Source organism: Lichenostomus cassidix, chromosome 21 (genome assembly GCF_008360975.1).
Source record: "Lichenostomus cassidix isolate B80296 chromosome 21, HeHo_3.0, whole genome shotgun sequence".
Classification (NCBI taxonomy): domain Eukaryota; kingdom Metazoa; phylum Chordata; class Aves; order Passeriformes; family Meliphagidae; genus Lichenostomus; species Lichenostomus cassidix.
In genome coordinates this window covers 1,119,473-1,142,792 of record NC_139501.1, presented here as the reverse complement: position 1 = coordinate 1,142,792, position 23,320 = coordinate 1,119,473, and the positions used below count along the sequence as shown (strand labels likewise).

The window sequence follows — 23,320 nt, the reverse complement described above, 5'->3', positions numbered from 1 at the left end:
TAACTCCAACATGCAACACCAACAGCAAAAACAACAGGAAAAGGAAGGAATGAAAGGGAGAGGAGGGAGAGCAGCCCTCCAGGGCAGGAGGTTTGCCAGCCCCTCACCTGCTGCTGCCAGCCCCACGTCCAGCGGGTTCCTCTTGAGCTCGCAGCGGCTCTGGCTCTCGGGCATGCCGAGCTGGCGGCTCTGGTGCAGGTTGGAGATGATGGTGGAGAGGTCGCTGTCGCGGCTGCAGCAGAGCAAAACATCCCCACGTTAAGGACAATCCCATCTGTTCCCCCCCAGGAATTGATTTCCCCCTGCGTGAGCACAGCTGGGAGAGGGTTTGGTGTTCTCCAGCACAGCTGGATTGCCAGAGAGATCACACCTCCCCTCCTTCCCTCCCTCAGGGTGCCCTGGTCACCTTTGCTGGATTTTGGGAGCACAAAGCCCTTCCCAAGCTCATCTCCTGGATTTTGGAAGCACAAAGCCCTTCCCGAGCTCCTCTGCTGGATTTTGGGGGTGCAAAGCCCTTCCCGAGCTCCTCTCCTGAATTTTGGGGATGGCAAAGCCCTTCCTGAGCTCTCTCCTGGATTTTGGGAAGTGCAACATCCTTCCCAAGCTCCTCTCCTGGATTTTGGGAGCACAAAGCCCTTCCCAATTTTGGGGAGCACAAACCCTTCCCAAGCTTTCCTCTTCTGGATTTTGGGAGCACAAAGCCCTTCCCAGGCTCTCTCTGATTTTGGGGATGGCAAAGCCCTTCCCAAGCTTTCCTCTCCTGGATTTTGGGGAGCACAAAGCTCTTCCCAAGCTCTCTCCTAGATTTTGGGGATGGCAAATCCCTTCCCAAGCTCTCTCCTGGATTTTGGGGGTCCAAAGCCCTTCCCAAGGTCCTCTCCTGATTTTGGGAGCACAAAGCCCTTCCCAAGCTCCTCTGCTGGATTTTTGGAGCACAAAGCCCTTCCCAGACTCTCTCCTGGATTTTGGGGATGGCAAAGCCCTTCCCAAGCTTTCTTCTCCAAACTTTCTTTGGATTTTTGGAGCACAAAGCCCTTCCCAATCTCTCTCCTGGATATTGGGGAGCACAAACCCTTCCCAAGCTTTCCTCTGCTGGATTTTGGGAGCACAAAACCCTTCCCAATCTCTCTCCTGGATTTTTGGAGCACAAATCCCTTCCCAAGCTCTCTCCTGGATTCTGCCCTTCCCAAGCTTCCCTCTCATTTCCCATCAAGGCCCTGCAGCTGCCAGAGCTGCTGATTCCAGCCCTGCCAGATATAACTTGCGTGGGCCAGGACTCACATCTAGGATGGAAAAACTGAAAGTGTAGCAATTGGCAGATCTCTTCCAGAATTAATAGGAAACTTGAACCGAAATAACTGATAGTTTTCTATCAGTTGCCACCCTTCTATTCTTAAAAAAAAAAAAAAACGAAGTTTTTTCCATTCCATCACTGCTGGAACAAAAGGCTGTTTGATTTGATTGAATAACAGTTTTTCTCTAAAAAGAGAAACCCACCACGAGCACAGATTTATTTACAAAAACCCTTTTTCCACTCTCCCCTCTAACAGATCCTGAAACAATGCTCTTCCTTCTGGGAAAGGAGACTGTGGTAGAGCAATTCAGCATTATTTTGCCTCTTCTCCTTGAATCAGATTGCTGCTAACTAGGCTGGTTTAGTCCTTTTTGCTTTTTTTTTGTTTCCCTGTTCTCCTTGCATCAGATTGCTGCTAACCAGGCTGGTTTAGGGTTTTTTTGCTATATTTTATTTCCCTGTTCTCCTTGCATCAGATTGCTGCTAACTAGGTTGTTTTAGTCCTTTTTGCTGTATTTTCCTTCCTGTTCTCCTTGCATTCAGATTGCTGCTAACTAGGCTGGTTTAGTCCTTTTTGCTATAATTTTTTTTCCTCTTCTCCTTGCATCAGATTGCTGCTAACTAGGCTGGTTTAGTGGTTTTTTCTGTATTTTTTTTCCTGAGAGGGAGAACACAAACCCCACTTCGCTGTAGCAGACACTGCAGCTCAGTGGTGAATGCTTCTGCTGGCAAACCAAAAGTATCTCTGAAGAAATGCTCTCCAGAGAGTGAGGAGGAGGAAGAAAAAGGTGAAACCCACAGCTGGCAGTGCTGGGATGTCTCCCTTGGTCTGCAGGAGATGCTGAATCCTCGCCCTGCAGCACAAGGGGCTGCCCAGAGCTAACGGGGTTATTCCTCTCCCCAAAGGGACAATGACAGCCAGGGACACTGGAGAAAATCCCCAAAGGAGCAGCACTGCCCTCCCTCCCTGCCTGCCCGGCTCTGTCCTCACCTGGCAGCCCGGAGGGTGCATTATCTGCAGAATTACCGACACTGATCTGCCTCTAAACACCCCTGATCCTGCCCCAGCTGCTCCCCCTGTCCATCCCAGCAGATCCCAGCGCCCATCCCGGGGCTGCACAGCGGCTAATCTGCGTCTAGCTCGCTGCTAATCTGATCAGGTTGTGACAGAAAGTCTTTAGGGACTTTCAGCAGGGCGTCTGGCTGCAGATTTCCCCAGGAGGCTGCAGACGAGACACAAACAGCCTCTCGCTGCCCCGTTCCCGCCGGGATCACCCCATCCCCGCGATGCTCAAATCCCAAATCCTCCCAGCTTTTCCCATCGCGTTCTCCTCCCCCAAATCACTCCAGGCTCCTCCTTATGCCAGCACGAGGCTCATCACTCAAGCAAGCCCACAGGTGAGTGGGAAGCCCAATTTCTCCTGTGCCAAGCAGTTTTGGGCTTTATCCTCTTTTAGCTGCCACCTTTAAGATGCATTATGCAAATATTTTGGTGTCTTAAGTCATTTGCGGGATTAATGTGAAGTGATTATCAGTTCTTTTTAATCATGCCAATCAATAAGTGGCTGTCAGGGACAGAGGACAAATGCAGATAAACGCTGCCATCAGCACAAGGCCCGGAAAGGGCGGAGGAGAGGAGCCAGGAGAGCAGGGGAGAGAGGCAGCGAGTGGGAAGAGAAAAATGCGATAATTACATCTTTGCATTCGCGCAGCGCCTTGCATCCCAATCGAGCCCGGAGCGGGGCTGGTGTGTAAACACGAGGAGGGATTGTTTTATCCGCCGGGAAAATGAGATTCCCTCCCTCTGGAGCAGCTCCTCAAAACCCAGGGAGTGCAGAGCGCTGGGAAATATCCGGTGGGAACAAAACCCGGGAGCTCTCCGTGGAGGGAAACATCACCACGCCACGAGTGGTGTTTTATTTCCCCCAAAATCTTGTGCTTGTAGGAGGTTTTCTATGGGTTTAAAGTTAAAATCATTGTGCAAAGGTGCACCAGTGAGTCCCAGCTCCCCAGAGCAGACACTCCAGGCTCTGAACTCCACTCCATTTACCATGGAATCAGACAGAATTCCGGGAAAACACCACTTGGCTGGAAGGCAAACTGAACCCCAAGGCGACACTGAGAGGAAAGGGAAGACTCGAGATGAGGCAAAGAGGCTGAGACAGCTTTCACCACATCCAGCTGCTCCTTGGCCTTGGAATTCTGAGCTCCTCTGGCACGAGGAGAGCTGGAGCAGAGCTGGGGCTCAGCCCCGGTAGGAGAAAAGGGAATCTAATGGTAACCATTTATGAAAAATGGAGATCTCTTTCTGCATAGCTGAAGGATTTCAGCATTTTTTGGGTGGCCAGGCTGCCCAGCAAAGCCCCACAGTCCCATCCTGTCCCTGCATGGACTCCAGCAAGGGACAGCCCTGCCTGAGGTCAGACCTGGGAAATTCCTGCAGGAGATTCCTGTGAACCTGCAGAGCAAAGTCCAACCCTCTGCTCTCATCCCGGGGCTGTTTAGTGAACTTTAACTGTGGATTCTCAGCTCTCCAGGCTCTCCCTGTGCTCTGGGTGGGCAGAAAGGCTCTGCCAGCTCACAGCAAATTCCAGAATTTGTATTTTTTTGCACACTCACCACCACTGCAGCCCTGCAGCTGCAATGCTGTGTGCTCCAGCAGGACAGCAGGCACTGCCCTGCCCAGCTTTGGGGTGGAACTGGATGACCTTTAAGGTCCTTTCCAAACCAAACACTCCACAATTCTCCACTCCCAACTGTCATCTCCGGAATTGTGTTCCCACCTCCTGGAAAATACACCTGACCAGCATGATCTGAGCCCATCCTGCAGGGGACAAACAGGCAGAGGAACACTCAGCCTGCAGGACATCCAGGATGTCCCTTGGGGATCCCAGCAAAGCCCAATTCCAGAAGGATCCACATGGAGGGGATTGCACTGTGGCTAGCACAGACCTTTCCACAGAACTTTTTCCTCTCTTTTTCCTGTGCTTTATAAACAAAGATGAAGTTTGGATGTTATTAAAAACAGTTTCTCGGGATGTGGACAGTTCAGGCCTGGCCAGTCAGGCCTAGGGGGAGGTTTCTGACTGACCAATCCGGGTGACCTTTGAAAAGTCTACATAAGATGGAATTAAATAATAAAATCTTCTTCTGGATGCCACACTTTGAACCCGGGTCTTCTTACTCTGCTAGCAACTCAACAACGACATCGCAGTCCTCGCCTTGCAGAGGATTCCCTGCTGTGGGCAGTGATTCCCTGGGAGCTCTGCAGCCCCAGCAGGACATCCCCGGGCTGAGCAGGGTCTGAGCCCCACACAGTGCCCTGCAGCAGGGTCTGAGCCCCACACGGTGCCCTGCAGCAGGGTCTGAGCCCCACACGGTGCCCTGCAGCAGTCTGAGCCCCACAGGGTGCCCTGCAGCAGTCCCACACGGTGCCCTGCAGCACAGTCTGAGCCCCACACGGTGCCCTGCAGCACAACCTGAGCCCCACACGGTGCCCTGCAGCAGCCCCAGCCCCACAGGGTGCCCTGCAGCAGTCCCACACGGTGCCCTGCAGCACAGTCTGAGCCCCACACGGTGCCCTGCAGCAGCTCCAGCCCCACACGGTGCCCTGCAGCAGTCTGAGCCCCACACGGTGCCCTGCAGCAGGGTCTGAGCCCCACACGGTGCCCTGCAGCAGCTCTAGCCCCACACGGTGCCCTGCAGCAGGGTCTGAGCCCCACAGGGTGCCCTGCAGCACAGCCCCAGCCCCACACAGTGCCCTGCAGCAGTCTGAGCCCCACACGGTGCCCTGCAGCAGTCTGAGCCCCACACGGTGCCCTGCAGCAGTCTGAGCCCCACATGGTGCCCTGCAGCAGGGCCTGAGCCCCACACGGTGCCCTGCAGCAGCTCTAGCCCCACACAGTGCCCTGCAGCACGGTCTGAGCCCCACACGGTGCCCTGCAGCAGCTCTAGCCCCACACGGTGCCCTGCAGCAGGGCCTGAGCCCCACACGGTGCCCTGCAGCAGTCTGAGCCCCACACGGTGCCCTGCAGCAGCTCTAGCCCCACACGGTGCCCTGCAGCAGCCCCAGCCCCACACGGTGCCCTGCAGCACAGCCTGAGCCCCACACGGTGCCCTGCAGCAGCTCTAGCCCCACACAGTGCCCTGCAGCAGTCTGAGCCCCACACGGTGCCCTGCAGCAGCTCTAGCCCCACACGGTGCCCTGCAGCAGTCTGAGCCCCACACGGTGCCCTGCAGCAGCCCCACACGGTGCCCTGCAGCAGCCCCAGCCCCACACGGTGCCCTGCAGCAGCCCCAGCCCTGCCCGGCCTCAGGCACACCCCAGCTGATTAAAGGCTGAGCCACAGGATGATATTGGAAAAACCGGATTAGAGAGAGAGAGACACACAGAGCTCCTGAAAGGTCAGCGAGGAGACACAGAGCGTCCTGCGGGGCTGTGGGTCACCATGGCAACGCCCAGTTTGGGGAGGAATGGTCTGGGGACCTGCGGGGATGGACACTGGGGTGATTCCAGCTGTGGGAGAGCATGGACTGGGGATGGCCAAGGGATGGCCAAGGGATGGCCAAGGGGTGGCCAAGGGGTGGACAAGGGGTGGACAAGGGGTGGACAAGGGGTGGCCACGGGATGGAAACAGCCATCTTTTTGGGAGCAGCATGTGCACCAGGAGCCCTGACTGGCCATGACCAAAGCCAGCAGCTCTAAGGCTCCTTCTGGTCCTCCCTTGTCCCTGTTCCTCCTGCTGGACCCTCACTCCAGTCCCTCCCTTGTCCCTGTCCCTCTGCTGGACCCTCACTCCAGTCCCTCCCTTGTCCCTCTGCTGGACCCTCAGACCCTCACGCAGCCCCTCCGAGCTGCTGGCAGCACAGTGGGATGCAGTGCCATCGGGAGGGGATGTCACACACAGGGACAGTCCCCTCAGGCCCTTCGGGAGCCAGGCTGGGCACAGAGGTGCTGACAGATGTCCCCGAGGGTCACACGGGGAGGTGGCAGCTCTCAGCCAGAGCCAGCCGCGCAGCAACGCCTTCCAAATGTGTTTCATTTACAGACATTAGCAGCAACTGCATCTTTAACGAGCAGAAGGACGAGCAGCCTAATGGCTGGAGACAATTAACCGAAATATCAATCAGTGTCAGGCTCTGCAGAGCCCAGGCAGCGCGGCGCCCGCAGGCTCTGGTGGCTCCCAGCGACTGCCAGCAGCGATGGCACGGAGGACAGGCAGGGGGAAGGAGACAATTTGGGCAAAATTTAAATAATTTCAAATTTAAATAATTCCCGATCGTGGCAGTTTGCTTCAGCTCTGCCCAGCGGGGAGGCAGTGCAGCACTAACCTCACTCCAGGGGTGAAGGGAACCTGCAGGAACCTCCAGAGATTCCCCTGGAAACCCTGCTGGAGCTGCAAGGTCACCCAGAGCCTCCCGGCAGGCAGGGAAAGCTCAGTCAGTCCCTGTGCTGAGCTGTTCCACCCACGGGGCAGCTCTGCTCAGCAGCTCCCACAGAAAGCTGCTCCAGATTGGGAATTCTGCATCAACTGAGCCCAAATTGTCATTTTCCTGCTCCAGTTTGGGAATTCTGCATCAGCTGAGCTCCAATTGTCATTTTCCTGCTCCAGTTTGGGAATTCTGCATCAGCTGAGCTCAAATTGTCATTTTCCTGCTCCAGTTTGGGAATTCTGCATCAGCTGAGCTCCAATTGTCATTTTCCTGCTCCATTTCCCTGCCAGACCCCACTGGGATGTCCATGGCTTGAGCATCACCCACCAGAGCCCACCTGGGGAGAGCTGGGATCAAACCAATCCTAAACCAGCAGAACAAAATCCCACAGACCCAGGAGCTGCAGGGAATGGGAAATGAGTCCAGCAGCACACCAGGCTGAGTAACTCTTTTCCCAACACTTAATCAAATCAAAGGAAAGCTGGGAAAACACAGCTGAAAATCTCTGAAGGGATGCAGAGCAGGAGGGTGGAAGAGATGCTCAGGAAGGAAAACGGGGAGGAAATAAAATGGAAAAATATTTCTTTTAAAATTCGTTTCACCGGCTCTCCATCCCCTTAACGATCACGCAGTAAGTGCAGGGATTATATTAAATTTTACTGATCAATACAGCAGCCATAAAACTGTCCCGACCCTCTGCCCCTCCCTACAATAAAGAAAGAAAAAATCCAATATGCAAAAGGAGGACTGGCAGGGCTGGCAGGGGGGAAGACAGGAGGGCAGTGACCAGGGCAGGGCAGGGGAGCCAGGTTTGCTTCCAGGATGTGTTTCTGGCTCAGCTGGCAGATTATTCTGATTTTTCAGATTGTTCAGGTTGTTCACTCTGCAGGGATTTCCCTCCCCAACTCTGTGCTCCACCTAGCCTGGCCAGGCTGAGCCACCAGGAGTGGCAGAGGAGCTCCAAGGAGATGAGAAAATCCCCAAAATCTGCAGAAACACAAGGGATTTTCCCTTCTCTGCTGATCTGCTCAGCAAAAAAATCCCAAATTGCTGCTGCCAGGAGCAGTGTCCCTGGGGATGTGACAGGGGACAGCGGTGGCCTCGGCAGGGCTGGGTCAGGGTGGCTTTGATGACCTCAGAGGGTTTTTCCAGCCTCGAGGAGCTCACAAAGAATCACAAGGATGTGAAGCTCAGATCTGCCCGAAGTGAGCCCAGCAGGGCCAGCAGGGATGTAAATCACTCCGGGCTGGGAAGGGAATAATGAGCTTTTTATGGAAGCCATTAAAGGGAGAACCCAGATTGGTCCATAAACGCTGTTGCATCATTCCAGCCCCGAGGAACAGCCTTATGTAACACCACTGAGCAGAGCAGGCACTCCGAGGTGCTCTGATTTTCTGGTTAATATTTTTTAAAAAATAATAACTGATTTCTAAACAAACATCAGCACTCCAGTTCAGCCCCTGGAGAAAACCCTGCCTGGTGGATCTGGGGGTTTACAAGGTTTGCCAGAGCAGTTCCTGCACAGCTCCCACACCAAATGCCACCAATATCCCTGTTTTCCCTTCACCTGCACTGCCCAGCCTCCCTGGGCTGTTTAATCACAGTAACATTGATTTCTGAGCCCCAGAAGGAGCTCTGCTATCTCCCTGCCCTGACCTCCTGCACAGCAGCTGTCAGAAAACCAGCCCCTGGTGCTCCCAGCTAATGGGGGAGAAATCCTGTGAGTTGAGGCTCTGCTGAGCAGCAATGAACAGATTCCTCCCCAACCCCAACCCTGACCACACCAAACCCAGTGCTCTGCGAATAAAATAACATTTATCCCCAGAAACTGATGAATCCTCTCAGCCTCTTCCTCGCTAGAACACAAACCTTCCTAACCAAATGCAAAAATAAAATAAATTTCCCGAGCTCTGAGTCCCCCCAGCACACCCAGAGCACCAAACCAGTGAAGGATTAACCACCCTGCAGCCCAGCTGAGCCAAGAGTCACCCTGGGGGGAGAAATTCTGCAGAACAACTTTCTCCTCAGCACGTCTGCTGTGCCCTGGGGTGGCCCTGAGGTCCCTGAGCAGGCAGGCAAGGTCAGTGTCACTGAGCCCAGCAGTAAGGCCAGCGTCACTGAGTCAGCAGGAAAGGCAGGGATGTGGCTCAGGGAAAGCTGGGGAAGCTGAGAGCTCAGCTGCTCCTGCTGCTCACCTTGCCCAGAGCTCCAAACCCCGCAGCATCCCGGATCAGGGCAGGATTGGGGTCAGGGATTGGGAGCTCAGGGGACTGAGGGGGGTGGGAGGGGAGCCTGGGACTGCTCTGGTGCCTGAGGGGACTGTGAGTGACCCCATTGCTGTGCTGTGACCCTATTGCTGTGCTGTGACCCCATTGCCAGTGCTGTGACCCCATTGCTGTGCTGTGACCCTATTACCAGTGCTGTGACCCTACTGCCAGTGCTGTGACCCTACTGCCAGTGCTGTGACCCTACTGCCAGTGCTGTGACCCCATTGCTGTGCTGTGACCCCACTGCTGTGCTGTGACCCCATTGCCAGTGCTGTGACCCCATTGCCAGTGCTGTGACCCTATTGCCAGTGCTGTGACCCCATTGCCAGTGCTGTGACCCTATTGCCAGTGCTGTGACCCTATTGCCAGTGCTGTGACCCTACTGTCAGCCCAGGGGCTGTTCTGGTGCCCAAGGGTGCTGTGACCCCATTGCTGGGTCTGTGACCCTATTGCTGTGCTGTGACCCCACTGCCAGCCTAGGAGCTGTTCCAGGTGCTCAAAGGTGCTGTGACCCCACTGCCAGTGCTGTGACCCCATTGCTGTGCTGTGACCCCATTGCTGTGCTGTGACCCTATTGCTGGCCCTGTGACCCCACTGCTGGCCCTGTGACCCCACTGCCAGCTCTGTCCCCTCTGTCCCAGCCAGGCTCACCCAGCAGGGATGAGCAGCTCTGAGGATCACAGGGGTTCTTCTCCTCCACACCTCTCCCCATCCCTTCCCACCCTCAGATCTGTCACTTCACTCTGCAAAAGGCAGTTTTCCCCATTTTCTGCTGGCTGCCTCTCCACACCTCCCAAACCACCCCAACTCCTGTTTGCTGCACGATCCCACTGGGGTTTGTCCTCCTCCCATATCCAGCCCAGGGCAGAGAGTCCCTGGCACCAGGAATCCAGCCTGGCACCTGCTGGGATCCATGGAATTCCATGAAATCCATGGAATTCCACGAAATCCATGGAAATCCCATGAAATCCATGGAAATTCATGAAATCAATGGAAATTCATGAAATCCATGGAAATTCCATGAAATCCATGGAAATTCCATTAAATCCATGGAAATTCCATTAAATCCATGGAAATTCCCACTGCCACATGAGTCAGCTGCTCCCCACGGGAATTTTGTGCTCCAGACAGAATCCAGCAGCCAAAGCTCAAGGAACAGCTGCTCCTCACCCCTTGGCCACCTCTGGTTATCATTTTATTGCTCAGCCTTTTGGATAACTTTTAAAATTTCACCTTCTGGTAAAAAACCCTCTGGGTCACTCCCTGTCCTCCTCAGAAATGAATTTAACAGAAAATATTCAGCAACATCCCTCTGCCTCCCAGGGATCTCCACCTCCTCATTAATATCACCCACCAGACACAGGAAAAAGGGAGAGAAATGAGGGAAAGCAAAAGAGCAGGGAGGAATAAACAAATTCTCCCAGCTGGAGGGAGCAGAGAAATCTGAAAATCCCAACCCAACCCATGGGCAACACAGCCCTAAATCTCCCTGCAGGCTGAGCCTGAAAAAACAAATTAATCATCCTGCAATGTCCCAAGCAAAATGCCCATAAAATTTCATTAATGCTCATGACAGTTCATAAAAATGATCAGTAGGGCTGGCAACTCCAAAATAAGGTGGAAATAAGTATGAAGATGTTTTTACTGTGATCCTGCTTTGTCATTCAGCTCTCTGCAAGCCCATAAATAAATAAAAAATGGAATTACAGCACACTGAGGTGGGGAGGAGAGAGATCCCTGAAGTTTGGGACTTGTCAGGGACTCACAAACAGATGTTTTGCTCAGCCAGTGGCAGGAAAATGAGGCTGGCACAGCTGCTGGGCCTGGTGAAGATGAAGGCTCTTTAAATATCCCAAATTTGCTCATTTTCTGCGCTCATTAAGCCTCCCGCCTGGAGCTGATGAAATATTGAAATCCTGGGCTAAGCAGCTTTAACTGGGAGCTGGGCAGGAGGGAGGTGAGGATCAACAGGAGTTCTTCCATCCCTGAGGGGTTCAGGACATCCCAGACTCATCCCAAAAACATCCCAAACACAATCACATCCCAAACACATCCCAACCATCCCAAACACAATCACATCCCAAACACATCCCAAACTCACTCATCCCGAACTCATCCCAACCTCGTCCCAATCGGATCCCAAACTCATCCCAAAAAAATCCCAGACTCATCCCAAAAACTTCCCAAACGCATCCCAAACACATCCCAATCACAATCACACCCCAAACACGTCCCAAAAATGTCCCAAACTCACTCATCCCAACCTCATCCCAACCTCATCCCAAAAACGTCCCAAACGCATCCCAATCGCATCCCAACTATCCCAATCACAATCACATCCCAAACACATCCCAAAAACATCCCAAATACATCCCAGACACATCCCAAACTGATTCCAAACTCATCCCAATCACAATCACATCCCAAACACAATCACATCCCAAACACAATCACATCCCAAACTCATCCCAACCACATCCCAACCATCCCAAACATAATCACATCCCAAAAACATCCCAAACTCATTCCAAACTCATCCCAATCACAATCACATCCCAAACACAACCCAAACTCATCCCAATCACATCCCAACCATCCCAAACACAATCACATCCCAAACACAATCACATCCCAAAAACATCCCAAACACATCCCAACCATCCCAATCACAATCACATCCCAAACACAACCCAAACTCATCCCAATCTCATCCCAACCATCCCAATCACATCCCAACCATCCCAAACACAATCACATCCCAAAAACATCCCAAACACATCCCAATCCCAATTGCATCCCAATCTCATCCCAACCATCCCAGCCCCACAGGGGTGAGCAGGCAGCTCAGGCAATCTCCTGCTCCACACCCTTGGAGTTTGGATCTCAGGGAGGTGGATGTGACTCTTTCCTGGATGGTTTGGGAGCTCAAAGGTCTCAGGAATTCCTCCCCAATTTGCACCCAAGCCTGGCTGTGTCTCAGCAACACTCAGAGGCCTTGAGATGCCTTCAGATGCTCAGTGTATCCAAAATCCTTTAGGATATCCTACAAAAAGCCCATTACAGCCCCTCCAGACATACCAGAGATGACAACACACTGAGGATAAACATGACCAGAATTACCCCAATAAACTTCCCCTCTTTTCTGGTAGCTTTTCTCACCTTTACTTCAAATATAATTTTATCTTTCTAGCTGGAAAATGAGAGCTCAAAGCTGTTTATTCCCCATTCCCCATTCCCATTTGAATCTCTGCTAGTCCATAAATGGTTCCCTTTCCCTACCAAACAAATCCTCCTGGCAGTGAATGAAGAGCAGAAAGTGCTGCTAATGAAATGATGATGACATAATTAATTCACATCGAGGAATACTTTTCAGCACTCCGAATTTTCTCCTTGTTTGGCCTTATCTCTGCAGGAGAGGGAGAAGAAATTCAGGTGTCTCTGCTGTGCCTGATCCCTAAAAATGCCATTCCCAAGGGAATGTCCTGCCAGCAGCCTGGGAGGAGCTCAACAACCAAGGCTGACCTTTCCCAGCTGTTTTCCAGAACATTCCTGCTCCTCTCTACCCACTTTGCTCCCCCAAAATTGAGATTTATTGACATAATTCACCTGTGGTGTGAATTTACATAATTCACCAGTGTGTGAAATCCAACAGGCTGGATGGACAAACAGCCCCAAAGCCCTGGGAAGGCTCCCCCTGGCAGGATTTTGTCCCCCAAAATGGTTCCCATCCTGTTCCCAGCTCTCTGGGTATCCCCAGGATGAGGATTATTTCCCCAAACAGTTTTTTCCCCAAAGGCAGCAATGCTCTGGAGGAGCTGAACTCAGCCTGATGTGAATTAAATAAATCTCCTCAGTTTCCCCCCAGTGCCATCCATGGCTGAAACATCTCTGGGATCTCACTGGAGACTTCTAAAGACCTCCACAGAGCCAAGAATCACCTTAAAATTGTCCCCCAGGGCGAGCAGGAGTTGTGGAAATCTCTGCAGCTCCCACAGCTGGATCTCCCCAGTCTGCTCTGCCCTGGCTTGTTCTGACCCCAAAACACACCTCAGCTCAGCAGCAGCTCTCCAGCAGGGCACAGGGACTGGCAGAGGGGACATTCTTGGTCCCCCTGGGGACACTCTGGTCCCTCTGGGGCTCCAGGGCTCTCCTGACCCACCCAGCTCTGCTCAGAGCTCTCCTTCAGCCTGCAGTGCTAAAAACTCCCTCTGACCTTGCAATCCCCATTCCAGAGCTCGGGGATTGAAGGCAAAAGCTTTGAGGAGAAAGAAAAAAATACAAATCCACCCCGAAGGCATCCTCCATCAATCCTGGCAGGGCAGGGCAGGGCAGGGCAGGGCAGCAGGATGCTGTGGCACTCGGTAATGTCCCCTGTGTCACAGCAGAGCTTTGTGCTGAGTCAGCAGCAGCCTTGACCCCTCCACCAGCAGCTGCTTTTCAATCCTCCCTCCTCTCCTTTCCAAATCACTGAATTTCCCCCTTTCCTGTGCTTCTCCCACCTCATTTCTCAGGTATTTTTCATCTCCCTCCGTTTCTGACAGCTGGACTAATCAAGAAAAGCAAAATTTCTGTTCCTAAGGGGAATTACTGCTGGTTCTTCCAGGACAGAGCTGAACAGAGGGGAACAGTCAAGTTGAGGAAGCCCAGGAAGTGTATTTGACATAAAAATCAGACCATTATTTTATTCTGTGCACTACAAGTTCAGAATTTTTTTTTTTTTAGGCTAGGAATTCTAATTTCCAGAGGTGTTGGCACCCTCAGCTGCCATTGTGCAGAATCATTGCTCACAGGGCCATTAATTAGGGTTCTGTCAGCACTTCCAGCCCAAACCTCTGCCTTTTAGGAGTTTATAACTCAGCCATAAAACTCTGCTCTGGGCTGAAATTTGTCATGAAAGAGTCTGCCTGGAAGGAATCCATCCTTTTGTGTTGGAGAGTCCCAAAAGCTTAGAGCAACAATCCAGAGGTTTTGTGAGAAACCTGTTTTTGTGAGTGCTGCACTGGCTCTGGGTGCTCACTGTGGGGTGGATTTTGTGCTCTTAGTGGTGGGAATTTTAGGAATTGTGGGGTTTGCGGTTCAGGGAAAATCTGTGCTTGGTTGAACAGCAGAGAATTGCTCTGCACTCACTGTTCCCTACTGGAGAGTGAGTCCAGATGGATTTCCCACCTTCATTCCCCAGGAAGGTTTAATTCCCACTCCAGTGCTCAATTAAAGACAAGCACAAGGTCCTCTGCTCCACCAGTGCTAGCTGAACTTCCACAGAATTTCCACAGAATTTCCACTGAATTTCCACTGAATTTCCACTGAATTTCCACTGAATTTCCACTGAATTTCCACTGAATTTCCACTGAATTTCCACTGAATTTCCACTGAATTTCCACTGAATTTCCACTGAATTTCCACTGAATTTCCACAGCTCTGACTGAAGAGGTTCACACCAAACATCACAACACCTTTTAGCGAAACACAAAGCTCTCCCTGGGCTGCTCTTCCCCAGCAGATCCCATGGAGCAAATCCTGCTTTCTCCTCCACAGCTGCCCAGATTTATTGTTCTCATCCTAGAAAACCAGCAGTTCTCTACAAACCAACATCCTGATTTCTAGAATCAACATTCTGGAAATCTGCATCCTGATCTGGCAATTCAGTATAAAACAGACCTTTCAAAAATCCCGATTTTTAGTGCAAAAGCTGTGTTTCTGCAGGATTGGGAAGGTTTGTGACTGCTGGCAACACATGAAGATAAAACACCACAAACAGGACATCAACTGACCCAGAGGTCACAGAAAAAAATCCATATTTGCACCTGGAGATCTCAAATTTAGAAATTTCCACCTTCTTAGGACCACAGTAAGCATATAAAAAATGGGCTTTATGAGTCTTTCTTTATAAGTCTAATCAATTCTCTCTTCCAACATAAAACAGACTGTTTCCCCCACAACTTCCCCCAAAATAAACCCAAAAGAGAGGATAAGTGGGAAGGGCAGAATGAGGGAAAAGGGAAGAAGAAAAAGCACCCCAGCATTGGAAAATATTCATTTCCACCCAGCAGCATCCAGGAACAAATCATAAACTCTCAGCCTACCGGACAGAGAGGATTCCCCACTTTGGTACCTGCAAGAGGTCTCTCGGAAGGAGATGTTTAAATCCCAGTGGGTGTGGATCCTGTCAACAAACAGAGAGAGGTCATTGGCATCGCTCAGCTCCTCCACTCTGAGAGGGATCTGCTCCCCTTGGAGCCCCCAGGGCCGTCAGCCCCAATCCCTGCCTGTTCCAGCTCAAATCCCTGCCTCATCCAGCCCAAAATCCTGCATTTTCCAGCCCCAAATCCTGCCTCTTCCAGCCCCAAATCCTGCCTCTTCCAGCCCCAAATCCTGCCTTTTCCAGCCCCAAATCCTGCCTTTTCCAGCCCCAAATCCTGCCTTTTCCAGCCCAAAATCCTGCCTTTTCCAGCCCCAATCCCTGCCTCATCCAGCCCCTCCTCGGAGTTCTGAATCCACAGCAGGACCCTGGAGCTGCTCAGGACTCTGAAATCCTTCCTTTGTTCCATCCAGAGCCTCTCCTGCTCCATCCAGAGCCTCTCCTGCTCCATCCAGAGCCTCTCCTGCTCCATCCAGAGCCTCTCCTGCTCCACCCAGTCTCCCTGAGCTCTGCAGGGCTCCCAGGGCATTTTCCCACCTCCCAGGGCATTTTCCCACCTCCCAGGCCCTGTCCAGAGGAGGCAGAAGGAGCTCAGCACTGACATTTCAGGCAGAACCCCAAACCTGTCTGTGCCACGTTCCCTCCCCGGCTGTAAATAAATCATCAGCGATTTCCCACCTCGGAAATGAATTTGGAGAGTTCTGTCACCCTGCCTGTGACAGGCAGGAGGAGCACAGTGGGGATGAACAATCTCCTAAATGAAGGCAGAGCAGCCAGGGGGGTTTGGGGTTTTGATGGATTTTTGTTCTCCCCAGCAGGCTGAGGCTGAGGCAGGGCCTGACCTCCGTGCAGGGCTGTCCCCTCGGTGTCACCGTGATGGATGGTGACCTGTGACAGGCAGGGCCACAGCTCCTGTCCCACAGCTCCTGTCCCACAGCTCCCAGTGCTGCCAGGGAATCCCTGCTGGCTCTGCTGCCTCCTGCCTGGGGCTCAGAGCCCCTCCTGCAGCTGCAGGGAGCACCAAAGCCAGAGGGATTCCTGCACATCTGGAGCATCCCTGCACATCTGGAGGAGCCCTGCATCCCTGCACATCTGGAGCAGCCCTGCACATCTGGAGCAGCTCTGCACATCTGGAGCAGCCCTGCATCCCTGCACACCTGGCAGAGCCCTGCAGCTCCTCCTGCCTCTCCCTGGGCACAAAAGGCAGCAGCAGCAAGAGGCTGGGGTTTGGGATTTGGGGCATCAGGGCTGTTCTCCAGCACAGAATTGCTGCTGCAGGTCAGACAGGAGGAGATCAGGAGAGCTGTCAGACACCACGAGATGGGGAAAGCTGCCAAGAGCACTTGTGGGTCAAGATCTCATTTCCTTTCATTCTCACACTTCACCTTCCTTGCTGCTCTCACAGCTCCTTCCCGGGCAAGAAGGGATTTCTGGCTGTTTGTGATATTTTATCCTGCAGCATCCCTGGGATGTGAGAGGCCATTTCCCCTCTCTCTTCCCCTCAAATCCACATCCTCATCAGGTCAATGACACCTTCCCAGCACTCTGGACAGTTCAGCCTCTGCTTCCCTGAGAGACCTTTAATCCATTTATTGAGTACAGTGACTGTTATTGAGGGGTGGATGGAGCAGAGAAAATGGGGGAGAGAAGTGGAAAATAAAGGGAGAGGGAGGGAGGGAGGGAGGAGGGAGGGAGGGAGGGAGGGAGGGAGGAAGGAAGGAAGGAAGGAAGGAAGGAAGGGAAGGAAGGAAGGAAGGAAGGAAGGAAGGAAGGAAGGAAGGAAGGAAGGAAGGAAGGAAGGAAGGAAGGAAGGAAGGAAGGAAGGAAGGAAGGAAGGAAGGAAGGAAGAAGGAAGGAAGGAAGGAAGGAAGGAAGGAAGGAAGGAAGGAAGGAAGGAAGGAAGGAAGGAAGGAAGGAAGGAAGGAAGGAAGGAAGGAAGGAAGGAAGGAAGGAAGGAAGGAAGGAAGGAAGGAAGGAAGGAAGGAAGGAAGGAAGGAAGGAAGGAAGGAAGGAAGAAGAAGGAAGGAAGGAGGAAGGAAGGAAGGAAGGAAGGAAGGAAGGAAGGAAGGAAGGAAGGAAGGAAGAAGGAAGGAAGGAAGGAAGGAAGGAAGGAAGGAAGGAAGGAAGGAAGGAAGGAAGGAAGGAAGGAAGGAAGGAAGGAAGGAAGGAAGGAAGGAAGGAAGGAAGGAAGGAAGGAAGGATCTTCACTCCCACCCTCAGCCCCACTGCCCTGGGGTTTGGCCAGAGCTGCTCCTGCCCCACCCTGCTCGATCTCCGATGCTCTCACTGCATTCCTCCCTCCCACACCAATGCAAGAGGCCAGTCTCTAAAATCGGAATTAAACTCATCAACCCACAAGACAATGCTGGGCTTAATTCCAGCAGCATGTGAGGACCTTGCTGGTAAAGCTGAGCTTTCCGTTGGCTGGAGATTCCTGGGATTCTGACATCCTGGAGATCCTGAGAGGCAGTTTGCACCTCTTTGGGGTGGAAAAGCTGCCAGGCTGAGGTAATGCATCATCAGCGCTGGGTGGAATCTCCCCGGGAGGCTGAGGGAGTTAAAGCTTCCCAAACTACTGCACAGCAATGGAATTTGTAGCCTCTAATTCGGAATTACGGAACAATTAAGGTTGGAAAAGCTCTCTGAACTCATCCAGTCCGATTTCTAATCCAGCACTGCCACGCTCAGCACCAAACCACATCCCCACGTGCCACAGCCAGGAGGTTTTTGGGCACCTCCAGGGATGGTGATGCCACCCCTTGTCTTGTTTGGTGTCTGGGATAATCCAGAGGGCAGCAACAAAGCCAAGCCTGGCCTAACTTACCCCAGCTTGCTGGGGAGAGGCAGCTCAGGGAATGAACTGTGAGAAAGCAAAAAGTTTTTCTTCTCCTGAAGGCAAAGTTTCCACCCAAATTCTGCTCTGTGCTCGCTGCTCCAGGATTATTTTGACTAAAATAGCTGTGCAGGTGGCACTGATACAGAAATGTCCAACACCATCCTTTTCCCCAAACAGCAAAAATGATGTTCACAGCCAGAGAAACATCCTCAGCAGAGTCAGGGCAGCTCAGCCAGACCTGGGGGATTCAGGCAACACAACTGCTGCCTGCAGGGAGAGTTGGGAAGGAGGGAGATCTCCAGGCAGCTGAAATCTGAGAAAAAACTGAGAGCTGCTGAGAGCAGAGCTGGGGGATCACTGCCTGAGAACTGCCAAACATTTTCCCTTCATTTCCTAATAAACAAGGCAAAGCAATTACAGTAATTAAAGATTTAAGATAAGAGCACTTTATATCTGGGAGGGGGCTCAGCATTATCAATTATAGAATTATCACGTTGTTCTCCCTCCTAATGAGACAATCTAGCACCGTAATTTCGCAGTGTTAAAAGCATAATTAAAGAGGGCAGGAGAAGCAGGGCAGTTCACCAAAACTGATTAGAACAGTTCCCTGTGCTCTGTGGCTCCTGAGCATCCCCAACCACCTCTCCATGTGCAGCAGATAACCCTGAGCAGCTCCTGGACAGCTGCAGTGATAAAGGCAGGCTGTAATTACAGCAGGTTTAGAGCTGGTTGCTCTCCCTGCTCCAAGCCCTGAGCTCTGAGGGCTCCAGCAGCTGTCCAAGGCAAGGAGGAGCAGCTGATCTGCTGCCAGGCAAGGAACACATAAAACACCACAAAAGCAATTACAGGCCTGCAGCTCCCCGTGCTCAGTTTTATAGGGCTTGTCTCGGGGTCTGAGCTCTGCTCTGCATCAGGGGGAGATGACAACCCAGATGGGTTGGGATGATCTGCATGGCAGGCTGAGGCCTTCAGGGATTTGTTTGCCTGCAGTCGCAGATTTTCCGAAATTCCTGGTTTTTCAGAGGGCTGAGAGAAGCTGGAATTTTGCAGCTGGACACTGTGGGCACTGAGACCTCCCGGGTGAGAGTTAGCAGGACCTAACTCAGCACAGTCCCTTCTCCCCTTCCTCTAGGAATTCACAATTCCAGGATGAAAGTACTGAGAAAAACAGGATCTAAATCAGCCCTGGGATCATCCTCACCTAAATTGTTCCTCCACCACTTCATCCTCACCTAAATTGTTCCTCCACCACTTCATCCTCACTTCAGGGATGCTCTTTGACACTTGGAACCACAAACCACAACCCCACACCTTGCTGCTCCCCAACCTCTGCTCCCCAACGCTGATCCCCAGTTTAAATCACACCACAGTTTGAGCACAAGGAGCAGAAGGCAGGATTTGGGATTCCCACACCTCTGTCTTTCAGCCAGCTGCGGGAAATCCACGGAGGATTTCCTGTTCATGCAATTCTTTGGCCACAAAGACACAGAGCAGTGGGCAGAGAGTGAGAGACAATTGAGAATCTGCACTGGGCAGAGTGAGAGACAACTGAGAGTCTGCACTGGGCAGAGAGTGAGAGACAATTGATAATCTGTTATGGGCAGAGAGTGAGAGACAATTGAGAATCTGCAATGGGCAGAGAGTGAGAGATAACTGAGAATCTGCAATGGGCAGAGTGAGAGACACACCTGAGAATCTGCAAACCCAGAGCTGTCCATGCTCTCAGCCTCAACACCTGGGGTGCAAATGCCCCACAGAGCCAACTCACCCCAACCAGGAGAGACTGAAAAACCCACCCAGCCTCTCTTCCTGAGCCCAAAGTGCCATTTGCAGTGATTTCAGCCCTGCAGGTGACTCCTCTGGGCTCCCCAGGGCTGCTCTCCCCCTGCCCAGCCTCTGTGGCTCTGCCTGCCTGCAGCCCTGGCAGAACCTCACCTCCTTTTCATGATACTGATGTGGAGATCCTCCTCCTGCTTCACCTCGGGCTGCTGGCCATTGCTCCTGTCGCTCTCCTCGCTGTCGCTGTGGGAGAAAACTGAGCTCAGCTCCTTCTTGGGGATCCTGCTGGGCGGCAGGGGGATTGTCCTCTTCTCTGCCAGGCGGCCTCGGTTCTGGGGTGGGAGGGGAAAAGAGAACAAAAAATACATTTTGGTGAGGAATCTGAGAGTCAAGGAGCTCCTCTGCAAAGCTGGCAGTCCCTGCAGGGCTCACTCTGCTCTGCTGGGTGAGAAAACTCCTGTTTGCTCGCTTTGCAAAGGACTTTCCAGCATTTCTGTGTCCAATTCCTCCTTTTCTAACCAAGCCAAGCACTTCTCCCAGCCCTTCACTCCCAGCCTGCAGCTCATCCACAACAAGAGCAGAGGAAGGTGGCAGCAAATCAGGCACCAATCTCTGTGTACAGAGTATTTCCTACCAAATATTTCCACTTTAACATTCAGTTAGAGCTTTGCCAGCAGCCCAGGGAATGCAGAGGAATTTGCCAGCAGCCCAGGGAATCCAGCAGGTTCTTCTCAGCCCAGGAAAACACACTGGGAGCAGTGGCGTAACCCCACAGAATCTGCAATTTTAGCCAAAAAAAAATCCCAGAACTGGGATGGGAACCACAGCAGGGGAAAGTGAGGCCACAGCTCTGTGCATGTTCTCTGGACAGGGAGAAAGGTGTGTGAAACAGCCAATAAATGCACTGCAATGCTTAAATAGTAACAGTTTCTCTGAAAAAAAACCATGATTTCAGCTTTCCAACTAAACCTGGCAAAAGGCAGAAGTCCTGGGAAAGCCAGTCAGGCTCTCTGCAGGGGAGGAACGCTGATAGGAGAGCCCATGTTTCTTTAATTAAAAAAATTAAGAACTTTCCACAAACACCAAGCCAAACGATGTTTACCTCTGTCCATAAATTCCAGTTGTGGCCATTAAGGGCAATCCTAATCGCTGTGATAATGAGCTGAGCCCATCTGGAAGGAATCACCCCAAGGAGCCACAGTGGCTTCTGCAGCTCCCAGCCAGGAGCAGCTGAGTGTGAGCAGCAGAGCCCAGGGGAGAGCAGAGCAGAGAGCCAGAAATGGCACCAAAGTGGCACCGAAGTGGCACAAAAATGGCACAAAAGTGGCACAAAAGTGGCACAAAAGTGGCACCAAAATGGCACCAAAATGGCACCAAAATGGCACCAAAATGGCACCAAAATGGCACAAAAGTGGCACAAAAGTGGCACAAAAGTGGCACAAAAATGGGAAAACCACTCAGTTTGGGAACTGTGCCTCTCCTGCCCTGAAATGCTTTTTGTCACCAAGGTGTTTTTCCAGTCCTGCCCTCTCCTGCACACAGAAAATGTGTCCCAAGTGTCCCCAAAAGCACCTCAGGAACAGGAGAGAACTCAGCCAGGAGGACACAGGAAGGGAAAAGTGATGGCAAGGAAGGGAAAAACAAGGAGAGCAGGATTTGCAGATTCCATGCTGGAAAGCTGGGACTCTGTGTCAACCTTATTTACCACCCAGAGCTTCCTATTTTTCTGAGGCTGCAATTTATCATAACAATGAAAGGAATTGGGGTGCAAATTCCTGCTTCAAAACAATCCCACCTCCCTCTCTGCTGTGACTTCCCAGCCTGAAGAGGACAGCACTGATCAGACACTTTCTATTTTCACCCTCAGATTTGGGGCTTTTTATTTATTTATTTATTATTTATTTCCCACATCCCTCCATTCCCAGAAAATTAAAACAGACCAAGCCAATCAATTCTGCCTTTTATATCCACCCATAGCCAGTTTGGAATCAATTGCACTTCCCTAATCTGTTTAGAGGAATCCACCAGCAGACACACATCACTTTCAAATTAAGCACAAAGGTAGCCAGCAGCCTGGCCCAGAACCTGCTGTAAAATCAATTCTCTTGCCATTGACCCGGGAGAGCTCTGAGCCGAGCTGTGAGCACAAAAACATCCCCAAAGCACTCCCAGCACATCCCAGCGAGGAGATGCTCTCCAGAATCACTGGGGATGCAGAATTATGGAATTCTCCAGCAACCCCTGAATGCCTGAGAGGAGCTAAAGGTGATTCCCAGCTCTGATTCAGCTCAGGGAACCTCTTGGTTTTACTCTCCTCTCCCAACCCTCAGGTGGAGAGCACAACATCCTTTTTCCTCTCCTTTAATGCACCCAGAAACACAAACATCTCTGCCATCCTCCAAAGCCTCAGCAGGGTTGGGTGCTGAGGATTCTCCTCCCTCCCTGCACTGCTCCAGGCTCTCTGGTGGGTTTTGGCTCCAGCTGGAGCCCAAATTCTCCATTCCCCGACAGCTCAGCTCCCACTCCTGCCTCTCTCTTGCACCATTAATTGCTTTCTCTGCCTCTCAAAGCATTGTCAGGGTGGGGAATGGCTTTGTTTTTAAAAATCACAGATGGGGAAGCTTCCTTTCCCCGGGAAAAATCAGCACACTATTTAAAGTTAAGGGATTTAACTTTATCCCAAGCCCAGGGATGCAGCTGCAATTAAATAAAAAAATAAAGGAGGAATTTGGGAAGAGCAGCAGGTTCTGGGAGTGGAGAAGTCTGCAAGCCTGATAATCCTGCGTGAGGAAAGGAGCATCAGGAGGACGGAGAACAGGAGGAATATTTTTTTTTTCCCTTCCCCAGAGCTGGGGGAAATTCCTCTGAGTGTGGCTGAGCGAGGTCAGCAGAGTTACAAAATCCATCCCTTCTCCCCCCACCCATCCCAGCCCTCCTGGCTCTCCCCTGGAGCCAAACCCTCCCAGCCAAGAATACCAAAATCAGAGTTGCATAAGAGCTCTGGGAGAGCTGCAGCTGGAAGGAGGGGAGGAGGAGAGGCAGGAAGGGAGGGTTGGGAGGTTTGCAGCCCTGGGAGCTGCAGGGAGGTCAGGAGAGCTGAGCAGCCTGGTGTGACACCGAGAGGGGAAGGGAGGGACGAGTCCTGGCCGGGAGAATCCCTGGGGAGCCTTTAATTCATCCCAGCCACGGGAAGGGGATGAAAAAAGGCAAAAAAGCTCCACGGGAAAAGAAAAAACTCCCAATAAAGCAAAGCTTTCGCCAGCCCACACCAACTGCCAGCCCAACCTGGATATCTAAACCCAGCAGGAGCAGAGCTGAGCAGACAGCAGGTGCAATCCCTGGAGATAACCCAGCCAGGACCAGGCAAAGGCACAGAAAACACCCAAAGAATTCACTCAGAGAAAAATATCAAAGCTGCTCGCAGGATGATTCACGTGCCTGTGATTCAGCTCTCAAAAATAATTACTGTTGGATAAAAAAATCTGCAGGAAAACTCAACGTGTGCATTCCTTCTACAGCCGAAAACCTGGAAATGCAGGGAGCAGGCTGGGAATGCTGGGGGGAGCTGAGAG

The 23,320-nt window shown here is 52.0% G+C and overlaps 1 protein-coding gene across 4 annotated transcripts in view; it reads right to left on the bottom strand.

Annotated features, from left to right (window-relative positions):
* The window catches only part of SAMD11 (sterile alpha motif domain containing 11), an 89,598-nt gene that overhangs the window by 44,734 nt on the left and 21,544 nt on the right, over positions 1 to 23,320 (bottom strand). For all 4 annotated transcript variants that reach the window (XM_085080232.1, XM_085080235.1, XM_085080233.1 and 1 more), the window contains 3 exons: positions 19,905 to 20,080; positions 15,107 to 15,157; positions 108 to 232 (listed from right to left, as the gene is read on the bottom strand). In XM_085080232.1, coding sequence (XP_084936358.1) covers positions 108 to 232; positions 15,107 to 15,157; positions 19,905 to 20,080 — 352 coding nt within the window. The remainder of the gene's footprint in view (positions 1 to 107; positions 233 to 15,106; positions 15,158 to 19,904; positions 20,081 to 23,320) is intronic.